This window comes from Bos indicus, chromosome 1, assembly GCF_029378745.1.
Source record: "Bos indicus isolate NIAB-ARS_2022 breed Sahiwal x Tharparkar chromosome 1, NIAB-ARS_B.indTharparkar_mat_pri_1.0, whole genome shotgun sequence".
NCBI classification, from domain to species: domain Eukaryota; kingdom Metazoa; phylum Chordata; class Mammalia; order Artiodactyla; family Bovidae; genus Bos; species Bos indicus.
The window spans coordinates 96,637,721-96,658,125 of NC_091760.1; the positions used below are offsets into that span (position 1 = coordinate 96,637,721).

Consider the following 20,405-nt stretch of genomic DNA (forward strand, 5'->3'; position numbering starts at 1 on the left):
AAATCACTTACAACAATGGCAAGATTTGAAGAACTTAAGTTGGGTAAAGGCAAACATCTTTCTTGTTGCATAGTTGACCTTTATAAAATATAAAGGAAGTTTCACCATGATTTATGTTTTAATCAAACAAAATACGGTATTCCTGAATTGAGCTGCCAGCAGTTAAAAACTATAAACATTTGAGAAGGGGAGAAGAACACACACACTGTGAAGAATTGAGAAGAGTGGCTGACAAATTAAAATAGGATATTCTTTCCAAAATTATAATTAGCAAAAATTATATTTCTGTGTCCAAATATAAACCACATTCTCTTTAGCCCCAATACTACTTTATCAATTTTTTAAAATATAGAATATGCTGCTTCACTGGGAGAGAGTGAAGATTTTGGAATTGGCCTCCTAACAACACACAAAAGCCAGATGGAGAGTGATCTCACAGGCTTTTGGTATTACCTGTGTTCTAAAAGGGCATAGATGTTGATAAGAGGAGAACCTTGTTCATACAAATGCTCCATCATTTTATTTTACTTTTTTTTTTAATTTTTGGCTGTGCCATGCAGCATGTGGGAAGCAAGGATCAAACCCATGCCCTGGGCAGTGAGAGTGCGGAGTACTAACCACTGGACCGCCAGGGAAGTGCCTATAAAAGGCCATGCATGTTGGAATTTGAGAACAAGCCCCTCATTTGTAAATACTGCTAAGCAAAGAAAGAACAAGGACACCTCCATCTGCTCTCCACCTGCACTGGAGATCCCAGAAGGCATGACCTTATCTTTTTTTCTTTTTAGGAGTTTATTTATCTTTGGATCTTTGTAAACTTCGCCTCTGGGGGATTATGACATTGACAAGAATTCAGCATTCATTGAACACCTATTAAATATGAAATTATTTTAAATTGGGGCTTGTCAGCCTTGGCCAGATTAACATTTGAAGTCCAATACTCATTTGTTGGGGTGGGGGCAGTGTCCTGGAAGTTGTAGAAGATTTGGTACCATCTCTGGAAAGTGAAGTCAGGTGGGCCTTAGAAAGCATCACTACGAACAAAGCTAGTGGAGGTGATGGAATTCCAGTTGAGCTATTTCAAATCCTGAAAGATGATGCTGTGAAAGTGCTGCACTCAATATGCCAGCAAATTTGGAAAACTCAGCAGTGGTCACAGGACTGGAAAAGATCAGTTTTCATTCCAATCCCAAAGAAAGGCAATGCTAAAGAATGCTCAAACTACCACACAATTGCAGTCATCTCACACGCTAGTAAAGTAATGTTCAAAATTCTCCAAGCCAGGCTTCAGCAACACGTGAACCGGGAACTTCCAGATGTTCAAGCTGGTTTTAGAAAAGGCAGAGGAACTAGAGATCAAATTGCCAACATCCACTGGATCATCGAAAAAGCAAGAGAGTTCCAGAAAAACATCTATTTCTGCTTTATTGACTATGCTAAAGCCTTTGACTATGTGGATCACAATAAACTGTGGAAAATTCTTCAAGAGATGGGAATACCAGATCACCTGACCTGTCTCCTGAGAAATCTGTATGCAGGTCAGGAAGCAACAGTTAGAACTGGACATGGAACAACAGGCTGGTTCCAAATAGGAAAAGGAGTACGTCAGGGCTGTATATTGTCACCCTGTTTATTTAACTTCTATGCAGAGTACATCATGAGAAACGCTGGGCTGGAAGAAACACAAGCTAGAATCAAGATTGCCGGGAGAAATATCAATAACCTCAGATATGCAGATGACACCACCCTTATGGCAGAAAGTGAAGAGGAACTCAAAAGCCTCTTGATGAAGGTGAAAGTGGAGAGTGAAAAAGGTGGCTTAAAGCTCAACATTCAGAAAACGAAAATCATGGCATCCGGTCCCATCACTTCATGGGAAATAGATGGGGAAACAGTGTCAGACTTTATTTTTTGGGGCTCCAAAATCACTGCAGATGGTGATTGCAGCCATGAAATTGAAAGACGCTTACTCCTTGGAAGGAAAGTTATGACCAACCTAGATCGCATATTCAAAAGCAGAGACATTACTTTACCAACAAAGGTCTGTCTAGTCAAGGCTATGGTTTTTCCTGTGGTCATGTATGGATGTGAGAGTTGGACTGTGAAGAAAGCTGAGTGCCGAAGAGTTGATGCGTTTGAACTGTGGTGTTGGAGAAGACTCTTGAGGGTGCCTTGGACAGCAAGGAGATCCAACCAGTCCATTCTGAAGGAGATCAGCCCTGGGATTTCTTTGGAAGGAATGATGCAGAAGCTGAAACTCCAGTACTTTGGCCACCTCATTAGAAGAGTTGACTCATTGGAAAAGACTTTGATACTGGGAGGGATTGGGGGCAGGAGGAGAAGGGGCCGACAGAGGATGAGATGGCAGGATGGCATCACTGACTCGATGAACGTGAGTCTGAGTGAACTCCGGGAGTTGGTGATGGACAGGGAGGCCTGGCGTGCTGCGATTCACGGGGTCTAAAAGAGTCGGACACGACTGAGTGACTGAACTGAACTGAACTGGCCTCTACCCACTAGATATCAGTGGCAGCAGTGAGCTGTGATGACAAGCAAAAAATGTCTCCAGGTATCCCTCAACATCACCAGTGCTCAGTCACATCTGACTCCTTGAGACGCTATGGACTGTAGCCTGCCAGGGTCCTCTGTTCATGGGATCCTCCAGGCAGGAATACTGGAGTGGATTGCCATTTCCTCCTCCGGGGATCTTCCCCACCCAGAGATTGAACCCACCTCTCCTGAGTCTCCTCCACTGGCAGGTGAATTCTTTACCACTGATTCACCTGGGAAGCCAGGTATCACCTGGGGTGGAGCTAAAATTGCCCCTTAAAGGCTGTGAGGTAAAGGGGGGGGTGTCTTTTTCAATTTTAGGTTGAAGGATATGTAACTATTCAAAATCCCCACCCCCATCTATATCCATATATGCACAGGCACACACACATACTTGCAGGGTTCTTACAGAGGAGGCATTTGGTTGAGAGCACTCACTGCAGCCTCTCTTTCATGGAAATCTTTATGACTCCAGTAAATTGCCCAGTAAATTTCATCTGTCGCCTGTGTTCCTGCTCAGATACAACTAAAGCCTATTGAAATTGATTTTTGTGTCACCAGCAGAGCAGGGATTCAGTAAGAACATGAAAGCTTCCCTTTCATTACTAGTCTTTTTTTTTTCTCCCATATTATTTTAGATTTGGTGGGCCCTAATTACATTCCAGTGCTTCTCTTGCTGACACTTTTTTTGTTTTAATTAAAACTTCTGGAGGTTTGAGGACACTGTGGGAGAGGGTTTATTCATCAGCAGTCCTGATAAAAAGTCAAATGGGTCCCTATTTGTGTTCCTGCCGCCCCATGAATGATGGCTGGGAACACTGTGGTCCTTGGCATTGTTTTTCTCTCTACTTGGGGTGCGGTCCTTTCTGTTTCCGCACACTTCTGAGCTTCGAAACCCGCTCTTGCTGCTGCCGAAGACATTCTGTTATTAAGTGACCCAGACGGTGCTGTGGGTGGACTGGCTTCCTATGAAAGCCATAAATTAGGTGAAATGAAATGCAGCGCCGTCTTTTTATGATTAATCTCTGCCCCCGCGCCTGTGGTGCCTCATGATACAAAGCCAGCCCCGCCCACTCCTGACCACGTGGTCGTAAATCTGACCACCGGGCAGGTTTCAGGCTGTAATTGACAAACCTTTGCAAGGCCTGGAGGGCCAACATAATATATCTTCTTAATCTGCAGCTGGGAGGTGGGATGAAGCCAGCACAGGGTCTGCCCGAGGTCCTCAGGGGAAGACAAGAGTTGCCTGTGAAATAGTCCCTAGAGAAGGAGCTATTGATTGGAAATCTAAAAAAATAGGCTGCCCTTCACCAAGAGCGTGCCTGCCTGCCTGCCTGGGGGTTAGTATTCTTTCAGGAAAAGGGGAGGCAGAGATGGAGGAACTGAAGCTGGGCAGCATCAGGGCCTTGATTTTCTCTGGTCGTATCTTCCTCTGCCTGACTTTCTTCCTCAGGTAAACTGAGAATCTGAAACACACAATGCTAAGGTCTTCTCCGGTGTCCAGGTTACTCTGTGACCCAGTGTGAGTGTTGAAAGAACACACACAAAACCTTCTTGAGCAAAACATTCACATCGGGCTGTGTGGCTTCTTCCTCCAGGTCCTATTGTTATTGTTGTTAAGTCGCTCAGTCCTGTCTGACTCTTTGTGACCCCATGGACTGCGGCCCACCAGGCTTCCTTGTCCTTGACTATCTCCCTGAGTTTGCTCAAACTCATGTCCATTGAGTCTAATGCCATCCAACCATCTCACCCTCTGTTGCCCCCTTTCTCCTCTTGACCTTAATCTTTCTCAGCATCAGGGTCTTTTCCAGTGAGTGTTTACAGTTTCCACGCCATGAGCCATAGTTACAATCTCTTTTCTTAAGAAAAAAGGTTTCTGCCCCTCCTGAGTAGGCATTTCCCCCAGTTCTATCAAGCGCCCCGCAGATTCAGCCATGATGGGTCACTGGAGTCTCGCTTTTCACCATGATTGGGGGCAGCGTATAAGGTCTACTAGGCCTGGAAACTTCCTGTTTCCCAGCATGATTTAGCACCTACTCTTTGCAAAATTCTGTCCTTGACAATGTCAGAGAATTAAATGGCTATAAGGCAGAGTCCTGGGGAGTTTCCTAGCATGTAGTAGCCATGTGCCTGGAGGACTGAAGGGCCCATGGCATTACAGACTAAAGAGGAAAGAGAAATTGGCTTCTATACAGTTCACATGGATTATTTGGTGTAAGTTACTAAGAGCGATATATATGATTACATTTAACTTTTTACAGACTGTATCAAGAACAGCCCATCTTTGTATCTTAAGGGGATTCCTGGCCTTTCTACCATACTATGCACATGTATTTTACAACACCTGTGCCTGACTCTCAGATTTCATAGAGTACAGAAATCTCACTTGGCCACCCCAATAAAAACCAAAAATAACCATTGAGAGCCAAGATAGGGTTTTTGCTTTGACTTTTAAAAAATTGAGAACGTTTAGTTAATGAACATTTTCACGACAGAAATTGTCAGAAGACTGCTTAAGTTGAATGCTTTTAGCTTCTGGAAGATTTTGTCAGAAGGTTGTTTTCTCCTTTTACTGAATGCTAGTGCGTGTGCACTCAGTCGTGCATGACTCTTTGTGACTCCATAGACTGTAGCCTGCCAGGCTCCTATGTCCAGAGAATTTTCCAGACAAGAATGTCGGAATGGGTTGCCGTTTCCTACTCTAGGGGCTCTCCCTGAATTAGGGATCAAACCGGCTTCTCTTGCATCTCCTCCATTGGCAGGCAGGTTCTTTACCACTGAGCCACCTGGCAGGCCTTTACTGAGGTTGGGTATAAACTTCATTCTGTACTGGTGTCCAGGAACCAGAGCTTTTAAATGCCACACGTATCCCCATGTACCACCCTGACTTGGAGGACAAGGAAGGCTGTCATGGTGAATGGGGAGCAGTAGAATATTGGGGGGCTGGGGAGCTGGCTGCATGCAGATGTTCTATCCCCTGCCTTTGATCCTTCACGTCTAGGGGGCTTAGTCCTCCCAGAAATTAATGTACAGAAGCCACAAAAGACTGTGGTAATTCGGTGGCATAAATCAGATGAGAGCCAGTAAGATCTTCTGTTTTGTGCTCATTTGAGGGGTTGAGCGAGGAGGTTATTGGGCAATGTGTTCTTGGCTTAAGGCCATGGCCAAGAGACTGGTTCTGCTCCTTTTTTGAGCTCTCATCACCCCACAGCCTGTCTGCTCCTCACTGCTGTCGCTTCAGCTGTGCACGCCTTTCCTGGGTACAGGCATCAGGCTTCCTGCCATGGAACCTGCATATATTAACTATTGTCTGCTAAAAATTGTAGCTATTTGGTTTTTTTTCCCTTTAATCATCCATTTTGATTTTTATAAACTAAGCCAAACTGGCAGCCATGAAGACAGGAATGCTAGTTTCTAAAAAGAAAAATGAGACACGGGCTTTTCTTCCCTGCCCTGTTTCTGTGAGCAAGCCTCAATTCTCAGTTGGCCCAGCCCTGAACAATCTTGAAAACAATCCATTTTCTGCTTCTTGGAGGTGCCAAGCAAAGGAATTCACAGTGAGTGGTGTTGAGATAGAGAACTGTTGCTTGGGAACTGTCCTGTGTCGCTACCTTGCTTCATCTTTGTCACAGTCTGGGAGCAATGAGGGCTCTGCTTATGTGGTCAGGAGGAATTTTTAAGTCTCAGATGAATGGCATGTGCAGACCAAGGATAAATAGAGGCCCCAATAACCTGGGGAAACCATCGGAGCAGACATCGTGCCAAGCATATTCTGTGAACATTCTTGTTGCTTGATCATAAGGATTTACAAAGTCTTTTCATAAACTTGTCTTATCTACCTTTTTGCCTCAAGACATGTATCAAAGAAGGGTTGCATTCCTGAAGATGTTCAGATAGGTATCTTAACTGTGCTTTAATCTTAATTGTGAGTGGAAAATCGGTGTTCATCTTCACTCTCAGAGGGAAAGCTAAAACCAATTTCTAGTTTCTCTGTGGTCTCAGCAGAGGGGGAGTAAATTGGCCTCTCTACAGAGTTTAAAGGAACTTCATCCACTAAAATCATCTTCTAATTTATTTATGGGTGAAATGGTTGTAATTCCTGCTCACAACCCTGCCTCATCTGCTCCTATACACTTTGTGACTGGATTAAAATGTGTGTGTGTGTGTTGACGTAGGGCTTGGGAGTGGGGAATGGAAGAAACTGATACGGTCATGTGGATAGTATTGCCCAAGAACCTGAATACAACCCTCAGATGTCACTACTTCATTCAGTCTGTCATTTTGCAAATGTTTACTGAATCCCTGCTATGTCAAACACTCTGGAAAACATGGGGGTGAATATATATCCCATCCGTTCTCAAATCTTGTTGATTTGACCTCCTGAATATCTCTGGACTCTCTCTACCTCTCATCTTCTCCATTACTTCCATCCTAGTTCCAGTTGCCATTATCTTGCAAATGAAATGCTAAGCAATGCTGTTACTGTTCCATCATCTTTTCTAGTTTCCCCTGTTCCCTGCCCTGCCTCCAGAGATTTTTTTTTTTTCAAAAGGCAAACTTGATGACCCTACAACCTTGCTTCAAACCCTAAAGTGACTGCCCATCAGTCTTAGGTTGAAGGTAGAACTTCTTGAAGTGGCCTGTGAGACCCTGTATGTACTCATTAGACATATACTGTCTACTCCAGTCATACTGGCCTGCCATCAGTTACTTGAATGGTCAAATCGCTACACCACAGGACCTTTGAACATGCTGTTCTTGTTATCTGGAATATAACTCCCAATGCTTGAATAAAGTCCCTAGTTTATTCTATTCACTCTTTAGGTCAGAGTTTTTCTAAAATCTTTCATCCCAGATTGAGTAAAAATTATTATGTTGCATTAATATTGAGAATACAGATAGGTAAGTAGGTAGGTAGGTAAGTAGATAGAGAGAGAGATAGATACTTTGGTTGAGTTCCCGAGGAAACAAATTCTGAGGACAGATATTGCTTGTAGGAAGTGTTTTGGGAAGTGCTGTCAGGATCAACAGCTGGGGACCAGATTCAGGAATTATTGCTATGCTATGCTAAGTCACTTCAGTCGTGTCCGACTCTGTGTGACCCCATAGATGGCAGCTACCAGGCTCCCCTGTCCCTGGGATTCTCCAGGCAAGAACACTGGAGTGGGTTGCCATTTCCTTCTCCAGTGCATGAAAGTGAAAAGTGAAAGCGAAGTCGCTCAGTCGTGTCCGACTCTTCGCAACCCCATGGACTGCAGCCTACCAGGCTCCTCCATCCATGGGATTTTCCAGGCAAGACTACTGGAGTGGGGTGCCATTGCCTGCTCCATCAGGAATTATTAGAGTAAAACAAAAGTTGAATCATCAGTTCAAGCCTAATTAAGAAGAAATGAGCTCTGAAACTTGGAATAGATACATTCAAGTTGATGCACTTGGATGCTTGAAACCCCTCATCCCTGAGCCCTCTGCATTTTCAGAAGGGATATTCCCATCTTGATTAAAAATATTGCACAGACCTCAGAACTTCATCTGACCTACCTTATGATTTTCACACGTTGCCTTCAGTTGATGATCAGTCACCTATGGTTTTCACTGTCTTCACTGTCTTTCTCTAGTACATCAGTGACTCTCTGCAAAAGCCATCTGATTCTACTTTTTTAAACTACTGTTTCCTAAGGACCTCTCAGAAGTCTGAAATATTGGGCTCTCTGTTGTGTTCGGCACCTGTAACCTTCTCCAATTCCCCACTAGTGACAGTGTTGACAGTGACGCTGCTGCGATGTGCCAGGGACTATCAGTGAGCCACCTGCCACCAGTGATGGGAGTCTTATTGACAGCTACTCTGAGAGCTTGTCTCCTCAGGCCATTCCTGGTACCAATTGTCTTAGATAGAGTTTCCCAGGGAACAGATCCTGAGATGGAGGTATATGTATGTAGGAATTTTACTGGAGAGTGTTCTTAGGATCTACACCTGTAGGGGGGAAAAAAACTGGCATTGTGCAAAATGTTAAAAGACTCTACCTGCAGTGCTGGAGACTTAGGAGACATGGGTTCGATCCTTGGATCGGAAAGATCCCTTGAAGGAAGAAATGGCAACCCACTCTGGTATTCTTGCTGGGAAAATCCCATGGACAGAGGAGCCTGGAAGGCTATAGTCCATGGAGTCACAAAGAGTTGGACACTGAGTGACTGAGTGACTCGGTCAGTTGACTGAGTGACTGAGCAGCATGCACAGTATTGTGCAGAGGAAGGAGTTTAACTGCAATGCCCTGGAGGAGGGAATGGCAACCCACTCCAGGATTCTTGCCTGGAGAATCCCATGGACAGAGGAGCCTGGCGGGCAGGTTCATAAGGTTACAAAGAGCTGGACACAACCAAAGCAACCTAGCATGCATGCGCGTCTCAAGACAAACCTCAGCCATCTCAAGGAAAGATCAGGAGCCAAGTAGGCTCTACAGAATTGTCCAACTTTAAAACTAAAGGCCTGAGCCTTTATACTTCTGTATCAGCCAGCCACTGGAGTTGGCTGTCTCCAGGAGGGAGCATGACCTTGGGCTTCTGGCAGTTCCAAGAGGGCCTTGACTGAGAGCTGTCAGCTACTTCAGTCTTGAAAGGAGAATCTGGGTTGTGTTTTACAGTATCAGTGATAGACAGGTGATCAGTGTAACCGTAACATTTAATCTGTGAAACAACAGCTACCATTACTACATGCTCTACACTGCATTTTGCTTTGTTTTGTTTTTTTTCTATTTCATTAGATTTATTTTCATGGTTCTTATGGTGCACATTTTGAAAATTACAGTATTGGATTACAATTGGTAGGTTAGAGTAGGATGTTGTGAAAACACAAAGGTAAGGACACTTGCTTGAAATTAAGAACTTGAAGTCTTCCTCAATAAAGGCAAGATCAAATCTAAGCTAAGCACAAAGAACTAAAAGCACTCTACCTGTGTGAGTCCTTGGACAAGGAGGAATGGAGATGGTGGGCAGAATTTCTGCATTTTTCTCAGCCCTGATTTTCTCCTGTGCTGTGTAGAAACAAATGTATTTCAGTGACCTAGAAATGAAAGGAGTCTCTTCCAGGCTTGCCTTGAGCCAGCAGTTTTAAGCCATCTTACTGTTCCTTAGAAAATAACAGCAATAGAAGAGACCAGGCTTGCATGGCTATTTTGGACACAACCATTGTTTTCCTCTTGTATTTATTTTAGGGAGTAGGTAAAGGGGCAACGTAGTCCCTCCATATCTATGATGGGATGGGGATTGGGCTGCGTGTTGATTCCAGGATCCTGCTTGGGTCCCACAATCTGTGGATGCTCAAGTCCTTTACATGAGATAGCACAGTATTTGCATATTACCTATGCGCATTCTCCGGTGTAGTGTAAATAATCTCTAGATTACTTATAATGCCTAACATAATGTGAATGCTATGTAAATAGTGATAAATACAAAGTAAATAGTAACTGGCATGCAGATAAACTCAGGTTTTGCTTCTTGGAATGTCCCAGAATTTTTTTCCCAAGTATTTTCTGTTTGAGTTGGGTTGAATGTATATGTGAATGCGGAACCTGTGGATCTAGAGAGCTGAAGGTACTATAATCCTTGAAGGTACTGTACTCATCAAGTGGGAGGTAGAAGGATAAAAAGAAGGGGAAGCAGAATGGGTTTGTAAGTCTGTCTAAGCACCTGCATGGAGTGCTCCCACCTATTGTCCAGTCCAAGTTCACGTGCCTGATGCACAGTGAGGCCAAAGAAGCCTAAATGCTGAGAGTCTGGAGCAAATTTCTCCCCAAAGAAATTTTATTTCTTGCAGGGACCAAGCAAGTTGAATGGGTGGTTCATGCTAAAAAAAACCAAACTCCCTAATGGCATTCAAGCAAGTGTTCTGAAAGACAGTATTAGGGGAGAGGGTCATAAGTATCCTTGATCAGCTCATGGACCTTCTTCTGATGGGCTTATGGTGAGGTAACAGGGTGGTGTTTCTGGAACTCAACCTTCTGGTTCCTCCCAGGCTGGGGTCTGCATGCTTGTGGTCAGCATGTAGTCACAATCCTCTACCTGGGTGGGTATCTTAGTTTCTGCAGAATAATTCAAAGATACACATCCGATTGTTATCTGTACCCCTTTGGGAGGGAACTGGGTGCCAAGTGACTCTTGTCTGAATCATTAACTTCTTGACTCTCTTTGAAACTCAGGGAAGGCCTAAGGAGACTAAAGTCTTTTTCCACAAACCAGATAAGGGAGACACGAAGGGACGTTACACCCAGGAGGGCCCCACAGGGTCCTGCTCAGTTCCAGTCCCCCCTTTTCTATGATACTTGTAAATGTCAAGGGGAACAGGTGTGGAACTAGAAAGGGAATAAAGTTTTGGATAGAGAGGTTAATCATAAACTCGGCAGAGAAACTCTGTTCAGGGGGACGCAGGTTTATGCCAGCTGAGTGACCCCACGGCCTCTGCTCTCCCTGATTTGATTTGATGTTTTTTTTTTCCCTCCTGTCTTTCGGAGGGCTTTTTATGTTTCAGGACATGATTGAGGCTTTGGGTCCTAATGGAATACCAATTTTGTTTTTCCAGATTTAGTCTGTTATTTTTGTTATTGTTGGTTATGTCAGTAGAAAAAAAAACTCTTCATCTTTCATTAAGAAATGACTCAGCAATTGCAATTTAATGGGATATTTCCCCCTAATTTTCATGGATAAAAATTTTTCTCTTTGTCTCCTTTAAAGTTTCTTTTCCCCCAGAATTTAATTTTTACTCCTTGGCTGAATATGTACTTTAGATCCAAATTAAATAGAGTCTATATTTTTAATTTCTCTTGTAATTGGGAATAAGTTAAAATTAGTAGTATTGAATTTTCACTTCACATATTTTTATAATAACAACATCCTCCCTGTTTCCCTGCTCTCAAAAAGAAAAAAAAAATTGAATCCTACATGAAACAGGGACAAATGGCTCATGTTTAATTCAAATTAAATAAAATATGAAAAGGTTGGTTTAAAAAATTATGTTTAAATTTTAGTGATAAAATTTCCCATTCAGAAGCTGGAAAGCGGAAGTGGAACAGATGAAAAACCATCCTGGGTTTAGGTCTTCATTAGTTGTGAGATTTTGGCCTGATCTCTAAAAGAAGGATTAGATTAGGCCCCTCGAGGGCTTTTCCTATTCAATTTATTTGTGACTTTATGAAGTCGCCTCTTTGAACGCTGTCTTAACACTGATGTGCCTCGGGTGTCTAGTGATCTTATAGGTCAGCTGATTCCTAGCCATCCCCTCAAAGCCTGCCTTCATCTGGATCCTAATTTAGTTTGGCATTCCCCAGTGATGTAAAAGGCAAGTCGTGCTGGGCAGCCTTCTTGGTGGCCCCCTCATCAAAGGTTGACAGCTCAGCCGCCTTCCTGTTCCAGAGCATGGACTCATGCTGGCACTGAACTGAGACTGCTAATTTTTCCACCTCTAGGATCTCATTTAAACCCAAACTGCCATCCCCAAGGTGTATTATTTAGTCGTCTGTCAGACTCATCCAGAACAGTTATTTTAACTTGGAACGGAGATTTTAAATGGAGGAGAAGTAAGTTTTCTTTTCTAGTGTTAGATTGTCAGTCAGTCAGTTCGCTCAGTCATGTCTTTGTGACCCTGTGGACTGTAGCACGCCAGGCTTCCCTGTCCATCACCAATTCCTGGAACCTGCTCAAACTCATGTCCATCGTGTCGGTGATGCCATCCAACTATCTCATCCTCTGTTGTTCCCTTCTCCTCCCGCCTTCAATCTTTCCCAGCATCAATGTCTTTTCAAATGAGTAGGTTCTTTGCATCAGGTGGCCAAAGTACTGGAGCTTCAGTTACAGCATCAGTCCTTCCAATGAATATTCAGGACTGATTTCCTTTAGGATGGACTGGTTGGATCTCCCTGCAGTCCAAGGGACTCTAAAGAGTCTTCTCCAACACCACAGTTCAAAAGCATCAATTCTTCAGTGCTCAGCTTTTTTTATAGCCCAACTCTCACATCTATATGTGACTACTGGAAAAACCATAGCTTTCACTAGACGGACCTTTGTTAGTAAAGTAATATCTAGGTTGGTCATAGCTTTTCTTCCAAAGAGCAAGCATCTTTTAATTTCATGGCTGCAGCCACCATCTGCAGTGATTTTGGAGCCCCCAAAAATAAAGTCTCTCACTGTTTCCACTGTTTCCCCATCTATTTGCCATAAAGTGATGGGACCAGATGTCATGATCTTAGTTTTCTGAATGTTGAGCTTTAAGCCAACTTTTTCACTCTCCTCTTCACTTTCATTAAGAGACTCTATAGTTTTTCTTTGCTTTCTGCCATAAGGGTGGTGACATCTGCATATCTGAGATTATTGACATTTCTCCCAGCTATCTTAATTCCAGCTTGAGCTTCATTCAGCCTGGCATTTCTCATAATATACTCTGCATATAAGTTAAATAAGCAGGGTGACAATATACAGCCTTGAAATACTCCTTTCCGTATTTGAAACCAGTCTGTTGTTCCATGTCCAGTTCTAACTGTTGCTTCCTGACCTGCATACAGATTTCTCAGGAGACAGGTCAGGTGATCTGGTATTCCCATCTCTTGAAGAATTTTCCACAGTTTGTTGTGATCCACACAGTCTTTGGCATAGTCAGTAAAGCAGAAATAGATATTTTTCTGGAACTCTCTTGCTTTTTCTATGATCCAGTGGATGTTGGCAATTTGATCTCTGGTTCCTCTGCCTTTTCTAAATCCAGCTTGAACATCTGGAATTTCACGGTTCATGTACTGTTGAAGCCTGGCTTGGAGAATTTTGAGCATTACTTTGCTAGTGTGTGAGATGAGTGCAATTGTGTGGTAGTTTGAGCATTCTTTGGCATTGCCTTTCTTTGGGATTGGAATGAAAACTGACCTTTTCCAGTCCTGTGGCCACTGCTGTGAGTTTTTGTTAAGGACTACAAAGTAAGAGCAGGTGGGAGCCCACCAGTGGTGAGCCAGGCAGGGGTCACTTCTTAGAGGTCCCCACAAGACATACCCAAACATTCCCCTTCCCTGGCTGCATGGCACCATTAAAAGAATTTCAGGGTGAAATTTCAGCTGTGTGGTAAGCCAGACCCTCTGTCTGCAGTGCTGCTACCCTTCTTTAGTGCTGTATTAGAGAAATAGTCATTGTTTAATGACCCTTACTTTAAAGACTTTCTATTCCCGCAGAGAAGCAGCTGATCTTTGTTAAGGTCACCATTACAGCATCACAGACTTACTGGGACCAGGAAAACCCTGGAGGTCATTCAGTGTTTATCAACAGAGGGCGCTGTTGCTACTTCTCCTTTGTATGAGATTGCCTTCCAGCTCTGCAGAAAGTCAGTATTGCTGGCCCCTGGCCTCTGAATAGCACAGTACCATTCTCCTCCACTCAGTCACTGTGAAAACTAAATTTCCAACTAATTTTCCTAAATTTCCTTGGGGTGTTAAGAATGATACCTTTCCCCCCCATCTCCAACCACAGAGTGCAATTTACAGATGGAGAAACCAGGGCCCAGATGGATGATTATAACATGCTTCTGATGAACCAGCTGGTCATGGGCAGAACCAGGCCTCTGGAATTCTGGTCCAGGACTCTTAGAGTGGTAACTCTTCAACTCCCTCCCTCAGTTTATTGAAAATTGAAGTACATCAGCGACCATATTGGATTACTGATTTAAAGTCTTATTTGTGCTTTTTTCCTGAATGAGGAGGAAAGACAGGAAACAGAATGGCGGTTGAAAGGTGAAGGAAGCACTGTTAGAATCAGGCAGATGCATACACAGAGCTGGGATGTATGAGAAGGAAAGTGACAGGCAGCACCAAGCCTGAGCCTCCAGCCTCCGGTGGAGGTGCCCTCACTAACTACTGCTGCTCATCCAGAAACATGCCACCCTATCTATCGGCTGGGCACCCACTACTCCAGACACTAGGACTACAGTGATGAGGCACACGCTTTCCTCCATGAAACGTATAACTTAAAAGGGAGGACAGCTCTTAAAAGGAATCACAAGACAGGGCCATAAACATCTACAGCCAGCATCTTCTCACAGCTCTTCTGTGCCAGGCACCGTCAAGCACTTAACTACTGTCTCATTTAATCCTCCTTGCAATGCTATGAGTTAGGTACTGTCATTATTTCCATTTTTCAGATGAGGAAATTGAGACCTAGAAGGTGAAAGGGATTTGCCTCAGGTGAAAGGGATTTGCCTTGGAAGGTATATTATACTGCCTGATAGCGGTGGCAGGTAAAATGTATTTTAAAAGCCACATAAAGAATGCATTTAGAAATAATGAGACTGACCATCTTTGCTCTTGTCTGAGAGTCAGATATAGACTTTATGTTTCTTATACAGATAAAGCTTCTCTTTGAGGATATCCTCCTCTCCACACCCTGTTCTCTTCCCATTCCAAGTGCTTGATGCTTCCTGTAGTTAAAAAGGCCAGAGATACCCACTCTGGGGAAGCAGTTCCTTGGGCTCAGTAGTGTCTCTTTGATCACAAATTCAGATTGATTGGTTTCTATTTTCCTTTAGGTCCCCTTTTAAGATGAAGATAAATTAGCAGTCTCAAGTGAACTCCAGCAGAGTCATATCCATTTGAGACTGTCACAATACAAGAGATTTTAATAATCAAGGAAACTAGCTGCTTGCGTCTGCTCCACCCAGATATTCCACATACACCCCTCCTCCAACTCAAGCCCCTAACACCTTGGAGAGGAGGTAGAACCTCATTATTTGACATTTTCTCTTTTATTAAACTTGACAAAAGCTGCTAAAACAAACTCAAAAGACAAAGTGATGGACATGTGTTACAAAATAAACATTAAATAGAGGTTGATCTACAAAGCATTTAAGATTTCTCTATATGTCTATTTGTCTGTCTCTCTTTCCCCATTGGCACTCTATAACACTGATCCACATAATTGTTCATTACAGTTGAAGCCTAATGCTAATATTGCTTATCAGAACTGAATTGTTTAAAAATTTTTTTACAGGGTCGTCATGTCAAAACGGGCCAGCTGGCAGCCATCAAGGTTATGGATGTCACAGGGGTAATGTATCTTTATCTTGCCATCTCGAAGTTGTTTTATATATTTGTCATAAGAAGTTAGTGATAGAGAAAAATCATTTTTTGGAAATAGAATCTTTTTTAGACATCTAAGATCTTTTCCACATTTGCTTAACATAAAGAGTATTCAGCAATTAACTGAGATGACCATGGGTAAATCATTCTAATTAGATACCTACACACTGCCTTAAGTAAGTAAGAGTGAAGAACAGCGTGGGCCAATAATTTACATAAACACAACCGAGGACATTTGCATATGAAGACAAAACAAGGATTTGAAGGTATTAAGAGAATAATACTGAGATTACGCTGAAGAGGTGGGTCTTAACAGTTTTCCCCAAAGTCCACCTAACGCTGGAACAGGCATGAGTTTGGATGGCTCTAAAATCCTGGTAGGATGTATAACATGAATATTTTCTTCTCCAAAATATTATGGACCAAATATTCACCATACGCACAAATACTTGTTATTATTGAGCAACACTGAAATAAAATTTCTGCCTAGATAATCAAAAGCAATCTAAGAAGTAGACTTTATTTTAAATACAATCTTATGCTTTCAATCCCTTTTGCTAGGCCTATTTAAAATATTTTAATGCCTTTTCTAGAGTACAGAGCAAATATCAGACTTGAAAGTCTCACTGGACATCAAAAGCATGTCAATGATTTTCTGTTGTCCTGGGAATTTTTCTAAAGTTGTCTGTCAGCTGTACATAAAAGCTAAAAGACCACAGTCTTCCATTTGTCCCAGAAGTGGATTACTTAGTGTAAAGAGATGTGGAATGAATAAGTCACACAAAGATACCAAGAACTACTATACAAATAAGAAATACACACAGTTGGTCCATAAGTCAGACTTCGAGCCATATCCTCTTTGGTCCCGGTTGTCACCTTTGATAAGTATACATTATATGCTATGCTATTAACCGTGATACTAATTACAGTAATTTTCATTTATACTATACATTGTACTGACTTCCTTTCCTTAGTTATTTTTTAATCTGAATCCCTCTTTATGTTATATGCAGTTTTAAAATTATATGCATTTCAACAAGTGAAAAATTTTGTTTCCATATGTTTAGAACCACTTAAAGTACTCCTTCCTTTTATATGCTTATATGCGTTATTCAAATTTTCGAGCTTGCAAACCTTCTCAAGTATTTATCCCAATGAGTTTATTAATTCACCTGGCCTTTACTGAATAAGAAAAATGCATATAGATTATATTAATAAGGTTTAGTTTCTGCCACTTGCAAAAAAAAGTTAAAATTAACAGAGACTTAAGCATGATGAAAGTGTTATACCCTCACACGTTAAATGAGTTTAGAGTCGACAGCCCAGAAATGTGTAGCAGCAATGTGGCAGAGTAGGAGGGTGTTTTTATCTTTCTGTTCCACCATTCTGGCACATAGCTTCCACACTTAAGGTAAGTTCCATGACACAATGGATTTCCATTGATCACATTCTTTGGCAGGCAAAAAACAGGTGGGTAGGGTGGGGAGAGAGTTGGTGGGAGAAGAGGATACAGAATACAGCCCCTTCAGTGAAATTCTTTCTACTTACACACAACATTTCTATTTACTTCTGCTTGCTTTGGCTACCTTGCTGCAAGGGAAGCTGGGAAATGTAGTCTTTCATCCTACCAATGTGCCCAGTTTATTTGGGTTCTATTATTAGTCAGGAGTGAAGGGAGAATGTGTTTTTCGTTAGCAGGGTCTGACACAAAATCAAGAGCAGATACTATGAGTCTCTACACAGAAACCCATTAGAAATGTGTAAATCTTTCACAAAGCTCCCAGCAAAAAACAAGTAAGAATTTATTTTGCAATTCTGCTGAAGTTGTCCTACTGTATTTTCCTTGGATTGAACAGGATCTCCACATAGTGCAGCACGCTTGGCAGTTGAACAATTAATAGATGTGGATGGAGTCCAAGACATTCATGCTGTAAAGTTCTGTTGTGTGGGTCTGCAGAACTGAGTTGAGTTCCACTGATATCATTAATCTCGGTGCACAGTTATGCACAGAGCTGTATACTGATGCACAAAGTATGACTTGAGAGCTCTGAATATCACTTTTCTGCTTCTGTTTGTGAGATTTTAAATTGCTCAAAGAATTATTTACTATTCCTAGACCACCTTGCTTGGAAGAAAAAAAGGTACCCAGCAGTTTATCCCAGAGTATGTATTTTCAGTTTAAGCTATGTTAGTTAGCCTCTCTAAACTGGGTTTCACAAGGCAACTGAACCCTACAGAAGATGATTTAGAGACAATTTCCTCAATTCTCCCCAGGATGGTGAAGAGCTGGCACCATTTCAATGCACAGGAGAGTCAATCCATCGCGTACAATGGATGCTTTACAGTACATGGGCTTGATTCTCTTGAAGAAACCTCTATTGAAAGGGCTGGATAGTTCCCTGTTTTAGCCACATCATTGACCATTATGTAACCACTGACCCTTAACAAAGGCAAACATGGATACACATCGGGAAATGGCTTTCTTATTTCCCACGCTGTGTGATCCAGCATCAAATGACTGTTGTATCACCCCTGTACACATCACAGTCAACATAAGATTTCCTTTGTGACATTCATGTGGTATCCTCAGAAAACAATCTGTTTCATTTTGCCATGTTGTCTTTTGTGTATTATGGAATGTTGTAAAAGCTCCTTACCAATTATTATAATTGTGCTCATTATAGCTGCCCCGAGATGAATTCTCAAAGGTCGCCTTTGTTAATTGTTTCCAAAGACCTACTAGAAAGTTACTATAGATTATTGTAATGAAACTGATAAAACTATAACCTTGAAATCAATTTTTAAATTATTTTTATTCTATACCATGTCCTTTTTTTAAAGAAAAAAGTAACAGAAAAAACTGAGTGTAATATTTATGTTCTTTAGTTTTAAAGCTGAGACACTTCCAAATTTCCCTATATTTGCTTCAGAATTAGGGCTTAAACTCAGTCTTTGAAGTTCTTTTGGTTTCTGAAATAATTATGAGAATTTTTGCATTTCAGTGTTTTCTGGGGATTTGTTCCCAGCTGGATTTGTGTACTTTAATTATCTAAACAAAACTGTATCCTCTAGGGCAGTGTTCCTCATAGGGGACAGCTGATATCTGTGGACTTTCAGCACACTTGGGGTGCTCATCAGAAATGCAGAAATACTGGGCTTGCTGCAGAATTTCTAGGTGGAGCCTCAGAACGTGCCTTTTCTCTCTCTCTTTTTTTTTTTTTTGAAAAGCACAGAATTTTTTTATTTATTGCTTTTTTTTCTTCCAAGTTTGTTGAGATATAATTGACATACAGTACTGTTTAAGGTGTACAGCCTAATGATTAGGCTTACAAATATCAAGAAAAGATTCTACAATAAGTTTAATAAACATTCATCATCTCATATAGATACAAACTTAAGAGACATGAAATAAAATTTTTTCTTGTGATGAGAACTCAGGATTTACAACAGTCATATATAATAGACAGCAGTGTTAATTATATTTATCGTGTTGGATGTTACAATCCTGAGAAGCACAGAATTAGTTCAGTCCGGGTAGATGATTCTCTTTTAGTCAATTCACAAATTTAGTTTGTGTAAATTTCAGTTGTTGTATAACCTTTGCAATTTCAATGGATAAACCACTCTTCATTACTTGTGCAAACTTAACTAAAATAACCAGATGACGTCTTTGATGTACATTAATTGTTACTGAGGTTCCTTTACTTCTGTGTTTAGCAATATTAGGCCAAACAAGGAACCGCTTATAGAACAGCACACTTCCTTTAAAATTCTGGATGTTATCTGAAAAGATCATCTTTTACAATTCATGACTAAACTGGTAAAATCAGAGAATTCCTTGTCAGACAGAAATGTCAAATAATCAGAGGAGTAAAGAAGGTAAGCATTGGAAATTTTCCATGGTGATGTCTGCTGATCCCTGATGGTCTGGAGCGTGGCAGGCTCTGCCTTTTCTACAAACTCTTCAGGATCTTCATGCACACCAGAATAGCACTTTTCTAGGGTCTTGTATTTACTGTTTCTGGCCAAGTATGAAGAGACTATGATTCTTTGATAACCCTGCAAATAATCTCCATCTTCATTTGGATCAAAATTTCTGGTTTTACCCAAAATTTCTAGTTTACCTGGTCCCTTTACAATGATACCTTGAAGCCCATGTAGGACTTGATAACATAATAACTTAGTATTGTAGGCTTTCATCTTAACAATGACTGGTTATGATCATTACTCAGGACACGTTGGGTTTTAGTACCAAAGCCCCACTCAGAATGGATGAAGCTGAAAACAGAATTTATTGTTTTGTGTATATTAAAAAAAAGAAAAGCTCAGCAGGGTCTAGGAAATCACATGATTAGTTGGGAATTGTGTGTCTCTCCATCTCTGGACTCTGCTTTCTTTCCACCAGCAGCTGCAGGCTCATGTTCTAATTACTTCATTGCCCTTAGTCTCAGCAAGAGTGCAAGTCTCAATTTAAGTGGCCCAGCTTGTGTCACCTCACCATCCTACTGCCAATTCTGTTTCTCTTGAGCCACATCTGGTCCCTGGTGGCTCTGATGGTAAAAAATGTGCCTGCAGTGCCGGAAACTCAGGTTCTATTCCTGGGTCAAAAAGATCCCTCAGAGAAGGAAATGACAACCCACTCCAGTATTCTTGCCTGGAGAATTCTGTGGACAGAGGAGCCTGGTGGGCTACAGTCCATGGAGTCGCAGAGCTGGACATGACTGATAACAACTAACAGTGGAAAGGAGACTTCCTCAAAGA

General features: G+C 41.8%; 1 protein-coding gene across 9 annotated transcripts in view; it reads left to right on the forward strand.

Annotated features, from left to right (window-relative positions):
- Positions 1-20,405, forward strand: part of TNIK (TRAF2 and NCK interacting kinase) — a 407,441-nt gene that overhangs the window by 216,437 nt on the left and 170,599 nt on the right. For all 9 annotated transcript variants that reach the window (XM_070803591.1, XM_070803368.1, XM_070803755.1 and 6 more), the window contains exon 3: positions 15,556-15,612. In XM_070803591.1, coding sequence (XP_070659692.1) covers positions 15,556-15,612 — 57 coding nt within the window. The remainder of the gene's footprint in view (positions 1-15,555; positions 15,613-20,405) is intronic.